This window comes from Gavia stellata, chromosome Z, assembly GCF_030936135.1.
Source record: "Gavia stellata isolate bGavSte3 chromosome Z, bGavSte3.hap2, whole genome shotgun sequence".
NCBI classification, from domain to species: Eukaryota; Metazoa; Chordata; class Aves; order Gaviiformes; family Gaviidae; genus Gavia; species Gavia stellata.
In genome coordinates this window covers 25,016,649-25,029,267 of record NC_082637.1, presented here as the reverse complement: position 1 = coordinate 25,029,267, position 12,619 = coordinate 25,016,649, and the positions used below count along the sequence as shown (strand labels likewise).

At 38.5% G+C, this 12,619-nt stretch overlaps 1 protein-coding gene across 1 annotated transcript in view; it reads right to left on the bottom strand.

The window, feature by feature from the left end:
* MAST4 (microtubule associated serine/threonine kinase family member 4) overlaps positions 1-12,619 on the bottom strand; it is a 304,832-nt gene that overhangs the window by 221,588 nt on the left and 70,625 nt on the right. The window contains exon 3 of the mRNA XM_059833920.1: positions 6,446-6,567. Within this exon, the coding sequence (XP_059689903.1) occupies positions 6,446-6,567 (122 nt within the window). The remainder of the gene's footprint in view (positions 1-6,445; positions 6,568-12,619) is intronic.

Genomic DNA, 12,619 nt, shown 5'->3' with positions numbered 1-12,619 from the left:
ATGAAGATGGATGTTCATTTCCCTCTCTCTACTACTAAATTAGAACTAACTATTGAATTAGAACTGCAATTAAGAATTTGTTAGAAGGCAAATACAGACAAAGAAATATGAATGCAAATACATACTCATGGGTAAGGAGTTACTGAAACAAAATACACAAGGGAGAACAACACTCTAGTATGAAAAGCTAGAAGCAGCTGAAGCACGGAAAACCCGCTACCATTACTTGGCAATTTTAGCATTTCATAGGATTAAATACTTTCCATTTTAAAAAGATTCTCAGTGATTAGTCTTAGATGTTGAGCTGGTTTTAAGTCAAACAAGAATATGGCAAGCAAATCTATACAATGGCTTAGCATTTAAATAACTTCCTCAGTTGACACTCAGTATTTCTGAAATGTAGTTAAATATTTTGGGGAGATTTTAGAGACAGACTCAAAATTAGCTACTTAGGCAATTTCTATTATGTCTTCTTCATGTTTCTCACAAGCACCATCCTTGTACATGCTTATTAACTTGCAGAGTATTAAATAGCTGCTCACAGACACAACCAAGAATCTTAGGCCTGAATTCATGGACAGAAAGAGCTAAAATTTAAAGCAACCCGAGTTTCAGATGCAGGCTCCTCTTGCTCTCTAACAAGTTTATTTAAAAATAAATTCAGCTATGCCTGATACTCATTAGTTAAAACTGAATACAGACAATTAATGATTTGAAAAATTTCCTACAATTCTAAACTAAAACATTTAAGTAAAGGTCTTTTTTTTAATTATGTGGTTTGTCCAAACACAATTGATACTGTCATTCACTTATCTAACCAATTAGTGTTTCTAAAGAATGTATTTTATTTGTTTGCAATCATTTATTATCTAAGCTATAATTTTGTGGCTTCTCAGGCAACAAATGGCTGTCTTGCATCTGGGAAATAAAACACACAAAAGGGTGTTGGTGTGCTGTTTGAATACATGCAATTATTGGTAGTTACAGTCTAATTAGCATAATTAGTTTTGAAACAGTTCTCATAGTAACTGTCAACATTATGTCAATTTAGCTGAAGTTAATGGCATATTTAACAAAGACACACTTACTTATTCTCAGTATCATACCATTTAAAAGGAGGCGGCAAAGCCCTTTCTGAAGAAGTAAAACTGCTTTTCATAGACACTGAACATTTCTTATTTTGTTTCCTTTCAGCAACCCATCTTATAAAACAGCGCTTTATATAATTACCACCCTCCAGCTTCTGTAAGCTGATTCTTACAAATTAACACTGATAAAGGGGCAATAAAAAGCAAGTATACCAAAGTACAGATGCTTGCAAATTAAGTCTTCTGTTGTTTTGGGAAAGGCAACAGTATTTTGGCAGTTGGGGTGGGGGGGAGGGGAGGAAGTTGGGGAAAAAAAAAATCAGGAGGTAAATCTTGAAAAAAATAGAGAGGTAAATAGTATGCTAAAAAGTAGCAAATGCTTCTAGTCATACCTAGACAAAACATCCCTTCACTGCTTACTAGGAAAGGGCATATGCCATTCCTGAAGGCCAGTTTTCCAGTTTTGGTAAGTTTCTAGATACTATTTACAAGCAGTCAAAGATGTTCCATTATTAAACGAAGTAAAAATTTAGTCATTTAACTGACATCTTTCAAGTTTCCAAGAAACAACATGCCTTTCAGAGTTAGCTTTACTTCATACCATGAATATTCATCTTCCACCTATGCTCAGTACTCGCCGTAAAGCTGAAGCTACACAACCAGTCTTGGTTGAATTTAAAAGCCAAGTGTATTACAATGTATATGTTTCATCTGAGGATTTGTTTAGAGTGTATTTTCATTAAGTGGATATTTCAAAGAGCAAGTTACCATTCAGTAGTCATGAAATACGCTGTCTTAAAAAGCTCTCTGGACTGTGAGAAGTGTTTGTTTTGTTTTTTTAAATTTATACAAAATAGATAAACAAAATTTAAAACTTAATGCTCCTTAAAGTGTTGTAAATACTCTGATTTCTTTTAAATAATCAAAATATAATCATATAGAAAGGTTAAATATGATTAATAAATAAAATACAAATGCATAAGTTAGGATTGTTAAGTTAGAAACAATAACCATAGGAACCTCACCAGGAAGTCGCTGTTCCATACTAAGGAACTAACAGTAACGAGATGGAACAATGAAGAATTGAACAGGAAAGTCTTGTTTGAGTCCTGTGACAACGTGACCTGATATGCACCAGTGATGCTGCTCCGAAAATTCCTTACCTTTCCCATCTTGATTCGAGTATCAAGAACACCAATCAATAAATATTAATAGAAATAACCATTGATTATTTTAAGTATGGATATTGATAGAACAGTATAATCCAGAGAGAGATTAATAAAAATTAAATTATGTATATTCTGTATGAAGGTAACTAGGTGTGATTTATCTGTGATTTAATCATAAACTAACTGTTGAACAATGTAGCATTGTGAATAGGTAAAGTTTGCTTGTCAAGAGAATGATAAGTTGTAGGCCTGGTCAGTAAACCGAGGAAAACTTAAGAAGATTCCAAAAATGGAATTTTGCAACCAACCTGAGCATGCGCAAAGATTGGGTTCAACTAAAGGACACCATGAGGAAGACTATGGACGACCACCAGAGGACCTTAGATGACCACCTATGTACCTGGAGGCGCATGCGTCACGAGCATTTACATATATTAATGAGTTCTCGGAAATTGTATGAATATGTTAATTGTTTCTTGGAAATATGATGAATACGTGTACTTTGATTGTATTTAACTTCTGTAGCGGAGAAACTAAGCACGCACACTAGGTGGAGCGATCCCCTGTGCGTCCAACGCTGCAATGAAGAAGTGCCTGCTCACCTACGTATATTGTGTAGATGAGTTTTTATATTACAGATTTGTAACAAAAGTAGGAGATTACTTTTTTCTTAAAAAAAAAAAAACAGAAAAACAGAACAGGGGTGTGATATTAATCCATGGTGAAGACAAAGCAAATCTACATAAGTTTTACCCTATCAATTTGAACAAATTCTTGTCCTTTCATCTACACATTTATCACCATGTATCATAAAGACACCTTATGTTCAGGTTTCTACTGTTTTTATGTATGCAGCTATCCAGAAAAAGTTAGAATTGGGAACTTCATTCAATCCATGCCACTCAGACAAAACACCTTTCTGCCTATAAAATGGTAAGTAAGTGCTCACGCAGTTTCAGACTCATTATTATAGTTTTAATCACATCAGCTTATTACAAAGAAATATTAATAAAAATGGCTTTATTTCAATTTATTTTGAACTATTTTCCCAAAATTGTGCTAGCAGTAATAAAAATGGACAAGTCAAAGCAGTAAGTATTTGTAGACACTTGTGGAGTAGGAGGGCTGGGAGAGAGGGCAGGAGAATTACTCCCAAACTTTGGACACTGAATGAGGCAGGAACTCTTAAGTTAACTCCCAAACCACTTCAGTCAAAAAGAAGCACTTTCAGGGGCCAGTCCAGGCTACCCTGCAATAGATGCCTGAAATCAGGCAAGATGACTGCCAGCCTGTAGGGCGAGTCAGATAAGCTAGCTCTACCACAGTTTCCCAACACTCCCACAAAACTCAGCACTGAGACACACATTCTGAATTGCCTTCCAGGAGCATGCATTTATTCTCCACTGACTACCGAGAGGAAGAGACTGACCAGACCAACACTGGACCTACGAGAACATCCTAAAGCAGAACTGCTCTACAGCTCAGCTTCACCTTTCTATTTAGTGTTGAAGACATTCTGTATTGTTTTCTCAATGTTTCCAAATCCACATTAACACTCTCTGCAGACTCCCATCATCGGCATGACCACTGCACAATCTGTCTGTTGTGGAGGGCTCAACATGCTCCTGCCAGAAGCAGGAGAGTAACAAGGCTATCACTTAGCTACCTCTGAATTAAGAGCCCCCAGCAAATCCAGTACACTGCCCATTCCTCTGAAAATCAGCCTGCCCCATACACATTTCTAACCCACTTATATGGTTCTATATTTTTAATTCGTAGTCCAACTGCCTGTATTACAGGCGTGAATCATGCATAGCTATTACACTCAATCTAAAGTAACACCCGCAGCCCATTTTTAATCCATATTCCATAACTCACTTAAAAATTCTGTAATTTCCCACAGAAAGGATTTACATCTGTGACACAGTAAGTAATCTAGGGAAGTTTTTACAAATTATTCACAGAGAAAGGGAAAAGTAAGTCTTTTGTACCCCGTTTGCAATTCCACTAAACACTAGTACACATCTTTGAGCTGCTCACTTGCCATTCTTGTCTATACTGGCTCATAATCACTGCTTACAGTCAGGTCCACATCAGCTGGGTATCAACCCCATCAAGAATGATAGGTCCTAGTAGAGAAACTAATAACGGGCTAATAATTTTTCAAATGAGCAAGACATTACATTTTAAATAATTTCAACTCAGACTGTGAACAGCTACATGGAAATTCTTCACACAAATCTCTTCTACATAAGGTCAAACTCTTTCCTAAACATAATTAAAAGATCCCATTGCTAGAACTTATCAATAGGCCTCCCAAATTCAACTCTGTCAAAGCACCGAACCAAGACAAAAAAAAAGGGGGAGGAGGGGGAGTGACCCCTAATTTATGGCCCCTTTTAAGCAAAGGCCAGAGTCTTTCGTAAGCCTGACGTCAAAGTATTTGTCAAAGGAGGCTTGAGAAGAGCTCTGACTATGTGACAATGTAACATCAACCTCCTTAGGAGGCAAGTCTGATTGGCAGTTCCAGGTAAGACATAAATGCTTCTGAGGAACCTGCATCTCCACCCCCTGCACAATCCCTTGGATCTGCATAGAAGGATCTCACCTGCCTTTGCACCAGCATGAAAGAAGCTGCACTCAGGCACAGATAAAAATGTGGCGAGACAGGAAGGAAGAACTCTTGTGGCGGACAAATATGCCATAAAACTCAATAGGTGATGAGTGAAAGGCCCTTACGGAAGCATGGCTCACTGAATTGTTCATTAGTCTGTTGTTTTATGACCATTTAAAATACTTTTTGTCAAAATGCTGCTCAATCTTCCTCTTCCTATAGTTTAAGCATTACACCAAAACAAAAGCACAATGTTGCTAGCAGCTTGACACCTAATAGTTGTGCAAACAGAAACAGATAATCAAATAGCAACACAGCACTTTTTAAATTTAGTTAATTTAGATCATTAGAATAAATTGGCTTTTTAAGTCCCAACTACAGAAAAAAAACAAAAAAATGTATGGTTTTGATGCAATTTAAATTGATTTCTGACCATTCACCTACTTTCCTTTTCATTTCAACTACACATAATCTGAATACTCCTTCACAGTGAACTATGTTTCTCCTAATAAACTAGAAAGCAAAAATACATAGGTTGATACTTAGTTCCCTGGAAAATATTAGGGCTCAAAGCATAGAGCTTCCAATAGAATCAAGTGTTTGTAATAAGCATGGAGTCCAATAAACCACATCTGCCCCCAAAGAGCCACAAACAGTTAACACTAACACTAAGCAGAAACAGTGATTACATTTGTAAGTGCAGATTTGTTGCACTTTAAGTGAAATACTATTTCAGATAAATTCACGGAGAAACCAGCCATCTACATACCAATAAGATATGAAAAATTGGCATGGTGGTATCTGTTCAGCATTGTCTGATCATAGCCTCTTTAACCCGAACTTTGTGTAAAAAAAAAAAAGCAAGTTTCCCCTAGAAAGCAGACATAGATCAGCCAAAAGGCAGAAGAGGGGGGGAAACAATAAAACTTTTCTGTTTTTATACAACTTTAAATATATTCATTAAAGTAATTCTTTGAAGGAAAGTATAGGCTAGTATATGGGGTCCTGCATTAAATTTCAACACGACTTAAGATCTTAATACACAGAAGCACAAAGCAGCATAATGGATGCTTGAAAACAAAAAGCTGAAAGTTCAAGTGTATGAGGCATCTGTTCCCTTATAATATTATCCAAACAACTTAAGCTCATGCTTCATACACGCATGTTCTCCTGAGGACAGAGTCCTGCAGAAAGTGGAAACAAAGACATCGATAGAAAAGAATGCTCAGCAGAAAGGACAGTTACCATCTACTGACGTCTTAAAAAGCATGCTTTTTTTTTTTTAGGAAATAAACCATTTAAACGCAAACAGCTATATTAATGCAACATTCAGCTCAGACTTTATGCAAAATCCAGTAACCCAATTCAGAGTTACTGCTACCATAAATGTTATTCAGCTGCACTCAACATATTAAGTAATGTTGTATGCAGGGATGCATCAGGTACTTTACAAATGCAGCTTAAGGAGGAGAGGTTGTTCTGGAAATAAACTCTGCTTTGATCCTCGTCCCCCACCAATAGGTAGAGATGTGACAGATTTTTGTCCACTCCTAGCTTTGAAAAAAATTACTCACCAAACTAGCTGTAAGTGAAGGTGCTGACTGCCCAAGTGCTTGGTAGCGCATGCGAACAAGATTAGAGGTTTCTGCAGGTTGCCACAGCTGCTGTCCAGTTGCATTGGGAAGCAGATACTTGCCTGTCAAGTCAAGAAAGAGTGTGTTAAAATATTACATGCTGCAGATGAGGCAATGCAATGGACAGAGTTTACTATAAGATAAGGGTCTTACCATTCCAAAACATTTGTTTCTTTCACTATAGCCCTGACCAGAGAGGATTCCATCAAAACAGAATTCCTACTATTCACTTGCTAACCCTTCAATATCACCCTTCCATAAGCTACACTTCTCTTAGGAAATTTCATTTTTTCGATATTCTTACAACTGTACCTTTTTCCTATCTAGAAAGACAATTAATGCAAGAACAGATGCAAACATCCAGAATGGTGGGTCTGACCCAAAGAAACCTAAGTTCTGAAGGTTAGCCAAAAATAAAAATAAAATAAAAATGAAAATAAAATAAAAATATGCCGCTATCTACCCCTTGAAGGAATAAGGTTCCGAGCCCGAGGTATAAAGTGAGGTTTATTGGAATAAGGCAGTTACTATGTGCATAACAATTACACCACCCTGTGAGCAGGGACTATGCTTCTATTCCAACATGCCTTATAATCTACCTAATAGGTATCACTCAATTCCCAAGAAAGTATCCTTATCTGGCGTCCCAAGTAAGCAGAGAACACCAAGTTGTGGGCCAGCCATTCCCCAGGAGCGCTCACATTGGGCTCTCAGGGAGCAGTTGATAGGCCTCTCCTCAGGGGTTGCTGGGCTCACCGCCCAGCCATGTCATTTCACCATGGCCAGGCAAGCTGGGGCCCAGTGCAACAGAAGGTCAGACCCCCAATCAAAGTATTGGCACCTGGTCTGGGTCTTCTCCCCGCAGGTACTAATTAGGCAGAAAGCATCTCTGGCTCAGGAAGCCCCTGAGCTGCAAACCAACAGCAGGGAGAATACTCAGGGAATTATATTAAGAGGACAAGCATGTAATGATACTGTTCCTTTTTGCGTACTTTCAGCCACTGTCAAGAAACAGTACAGGAGGCTATATACTGGTCTTAGCAAATATGGCCACCTTAAGTTCTTAGTTATCTCTGAAAACTATGCAAAAGTGAGAAAAATCACAGTACTAAAGCAACTGACGTCTCTTAGAAGACCAACAAGCTGATGCAAAGCAACAATTCAAATGTTTTGGGTTTTTTTAAATCAAATCTAGGTTCAAAAACACAATGCAAGTTTTTGATTGAACAGCTCAAATGAAAACCATCTTCCAAACCACACATCCTAAACATTTGTTTCCTGAAATTACTAACTCCCACCTCATTGATCTTGTCACCTCAGAGAACTATGGAGTGCGTGACCGTTGACACACAATTTGCACTCTGGTAGATGGGCACAGGTTTGCCAGAAAATCAAAGACCTCAGCTTCATAACCTTATTTTTAACAGCAGATCCACAGAGAGTTGCCGAGGTCTCTGGAAACTGACTGTCTAGAAAGTTACCAAGCAGCAGCACAGGATAGTCTTTTTAATGCTTCCCAACTAGTCTTGAAAATGCGTTACTGTTCTTTGTTACACTGGTAAAGTGGAACCCATAGACATTTTTCACCCAGTTTGCTAACAGCTTGCCCATGACTAGAAGAAAAATGTACAAGAAAGCTGTGGTTATCCTGGATAATTGGGCAAGAAACATTTTCCAGAACTGGAAAAACTGAATTGATTTCCCATCTGCTCTCTCTGCCTGTTTCTGTCAAATTCTGGTTACCTTTTTACAAAGGCTCCCACCATCCTTAACTAAAAGGATGACATAAAAAGCTTAAGGCATTGATTGCAATGTCCACTTCTTTGATATTCCATTCATGTCAATCCTGGAATATGCCAGCGACATATGCAGTCAGTTTCAGCTTCTATCACCTCAAAAGGTTAATTCCTTCTCATCCAGGCAGGAAAAAAGAGAATTAAAAAGTGAGGGGAAAAAACTAAATTATACATACCTTGCATTTAAACAGTTATGTTTTATTTCTTTAATGCTTTCCACATCAAAAGACATTTATGCATTTTGTTTTACTTGCTTTTTGACACCTCTCCTGAGAGTCAATGGTAAGACGAGTTTCTTGGGGTGAAACCAGATGTTTCCTAGTCCTGGGTCCCCATTTATAAAAATCTCTCAGGCTAGAATGCAGACTACAAACACTGTAATGAAAGTCTGCAAGAAGGCTCCTAAAATTCCAGCAAAGTCAAGATAGCTCCAAACAAGACATTGTATCACTGATGGTAACACCAGTAAAACACTTTGGCAACATCTATTTTGTCAGGTAGACTTAGATTACACAAATCCCTGTTAGAAACTCCTTATTAACCCACTTTAGAAGCCACCAGAAAAGTTACATTAAACAATTTGCAACTTGATCACTTAGGGCATTTTATCATCATAGGAATCAATACTTGAAAAGGAATAGAGTATTCCTCTGATCTTTAGAACAAAGGAGAAAGCAAGCAAGAAATAGGTGTGTTTTAATAACGCTTGTTAAAATCTGGGGAAGAGCATCCCTCTGCAGTTAACCAATGTCTTTTCTAGTAGGGGTTTGAAACTAGTCTTGAAATCCATTGTCAGACACTAGGCCTTTCCCAGACTGCACTGATTTTCATTTCAGATTAATCCCACTGAGCTTCCCAAGGAAAAAAAATTGAAGGCAATCATTTGTATTTTGTCCACAAATTAATCTAGTTTTGTTTATGTTTGGATCCCAAGCCAAAAACATTTAAATAAGAGGTCAATGAAACCTAAGAGGAGAAAGACATGAGAAATGAGTGCTATTATTAATGCTTGTACTTACCATTTGTTTTAAATGGGAGCCAGATCCAAAACATGGAGAGCTAATATTGCGATTCCTATTCAAGTCAGTCACTCAGCAGAGTAGAGTACTCTGCACCTTACCATATGCAAGGGCTACGCTGACACAGAACATCTCTAATAGCCACCTTTGTCCTTTAGAGGCACCTATATTTTATTCAGTTTTTAACTTGCTCAAACATCTGAAAGGAAGCCCAAGATATTTTGGTACAGAGGCTAGAGGAGAGGCAACCCTACCCTTTGCAACAACAAAAATCTTGTTCTAAGCCCTTCCTTCAACTGTATGATTTTGCCTGACTGACAAGAAAGCAGAATAGATTAACTCAGCATCAGGGCCAGTGTCTGCACTGTAAGAATTCACTTGAATATTCCGTTATTTCTCTTGCACGATTAACCTCTAGAAATATTTAAAATAACGTTGGAGGGCCTGTGGAGTAGCTAATTAGGCAGCTGACACAATCAAAATTGCCAATGAAAACATGAGCATGTGTGATGCTGGAATGATCTCTCCTCCCATCCTTACCCCAAACAGCAGCCTTGATGGCACCACAAATTTCACAACATACTGAAATTAAGGCAAGTGTAGCAGACTGTCTTGAACTCCAGTTCTTCTTTTCATAGTACATCCATATATGCTTTTAAACACAGAAATGGCATATAATAAATATGCTTTCTGTAGAAGCAAAAATAGCCATGGCTTATGCAAAAAGATGGTAACAGGTAAATCTCTTATCTGGGAATAACACTAACCTAGATGCAGAGAGATACTACCAGGAGATTAGCAGTTATCAACAAGAATGCCAACTGCAACAAAACATCCAGAAAATAACAACTGTACTTTTAATACTGTGCTTCTTAAAATAGGAAAAGTTAGACATAATTTACAAGAATGCAATAGAGTAGTGAAACATTGGAATAGGCTGCCCAGGGAGGTGGTAGAGTCACCCTCCCTGGAGATATTCAAGGAGCGTGTGGATGTGGCATTGTGGGATGTAGCTTGATGGACATGGTGCTGTGTGGTGTTGGGTGGGTTGTGGCTTGTTGTTGTTGTGTGGTGGGTTTTTGAGTTTGTTTGTTTTTTTTTTCTCCCAGGTTGGACTTGATGATCTTACAGGTCTTTTCCAACCGTAGTGATTCTGTGATTCTGCAATGAGGCTTTTTAATTTCCAAAAGTAAATGTCAATGTCAGCGTTTCTTAAGAGAAAAACAATTCTTCCAAAACTCAACTTTGAGAGATTAGGGTGCCACAGAGTTAAACCACCACACAACAAAACAGTCCCTGCCCACAATGAGTTAGTGAGCAACTCTCCTTGGATTCCTCCATTTAAAAAAAAAATAATTCAGTAATCCCCTTACACTATCCAGTCCTCCTTTTTCTTGCCCCTACAGTACTCCTACACTTTTTCCTGCTACAGTCTGATTCATAATAGTATGCATTTTCTCCCTTTTATATTTTCTTAATAACTCCCTGAATTTACACATGTCCATGCTTTCCCTTGCTATTACGTGATTTAAGTATCAGTATTACACATAAAACTTGAGCTGAAATGCATTATTGATTTTCACACTGCACTCATTTCTGCCTTCAAGTTTAATGCTCCAAGCAGTGACTTTCCTTTTTCAGCAAACTGACTCATGGGGGACAGAGAGGAAGACCTCACCTCAACTCCACCTCATTCCTTCCATCTTAATTCGACATTCTGGCCCATATACAGCACATAAACACTGCCAGTGTTCAGGGTAACCTCCAGTAACCAACAGACCATTGCCACACCGGTAGGAATTTTCTTATTACTTTCATCAGCTGTTGCTACAGATGAGTCATCTGGCCCCGTACTGCTGTCCCATTCAGTCCCAAGATGGTCTTTGACTTCCTCCCATGCCTCCTGCAGAGGCTTTGCGGGCACCTCTGCTACCCCTCCTGTGCCTGAAACTATCAAGGCAGCCTGAAGTCACAACACCGTTTATTACCAATGGCATCTCTTACCATATCTGAATGCAATCCTTGTTAGTCCAGCACATTTATCAAAATGCATTTCGATGAAAGGTGACTTAATTTGATTACGGAATGGTAATAACTTAGACTACTCTCCTTTCTCTCTCCCTCTCAAATCCATATCCCAATGGGATGGCTGAGAATTACTAAATCAGCTTAAATCTAATGCCTATAAACCTTCCATTTTGAGTCGTAATTTCAAAATTACTTGTCTCAAATCTTCAGCAGTCTGATGTTTTCACAGTTGCGTATGATGGAGAAAACCTTCTGGCATCTAAGGAAGTTTTTGCCTTTACAAAAGTACTAAGGACAGTGTAGATTACATTACACTGCTGGAAAGGCTGCTTTGTAATTAGTCAAAATGTAAAGATAAATACAGAGGAAGCATCTTGCAAGTTTTTGATGGAAGTATTTTTTAATGAAAGTATTAAAAGCAGTTCTCTATTACACAACTGTAAATGGAAGACAGGTATGTACTTTGCTAAAATGGAAGCGTCTGGATTTGGGCTGACAGTAACTATGGACACAATTAGTCCAAAGCGGAAGCTGTGCATATAATTACAGTGTACCACATGAAGCAAGCATCAACCTATGTGTTAGCTGCTGTGAAATAGCAGCCTTCAAAATAGCCTCTCGCCATCCTTATACCTTTAAGGCAAGAGCCAAGAAATATTTATTTCACTTAATTGTTTTGATAAATCAATTATACATACTTATGACATAAGTGCAGATTATTTAAAAACAATTCAGAAAGCTAGATTCTTCTCCCTTACTACTTTGAAATAAATAACTGATCTTACCTCAAGAACTGACTTCTGTGGTCAAATCAGATTCACCAAGCAGTTTCAAGCAGGTTGCTCACTCCACACCTCTCTTTGGGGAGCCTTATGAGCATGAGCTACCTCAGAGCAAAGGGAACAAGCCATGGTGGAAGACAAAACTGGCCCCCCTACTGCAGATCGCTATGGGTCATGGAAACGCACTGAAAGGAACACAGTTGGGTACTACTTCTTCCTACTCCTTCTGCTTTTCTCCCAAAAATACAGAGAGAACAGTTCATTGACAGAATGGAGGAACGACTGAAGCGGCCCCATTGCCTCCTCAGCTCCCCAGCAGCAGTGGGAGCCCCAGCACGTGACGGAGCAGCCACGGCCAGGAGCAAACGGCCGGGGCAGCAGGAGCAGTGGGAACTGGAAACCAAAGCTGGAGACAGCATGCCAGCACTTTCACTCCCACACATAGCTGAAGCCTCACTACAGCTTCAGAAAGCTGCCAAGTGAAAGGCG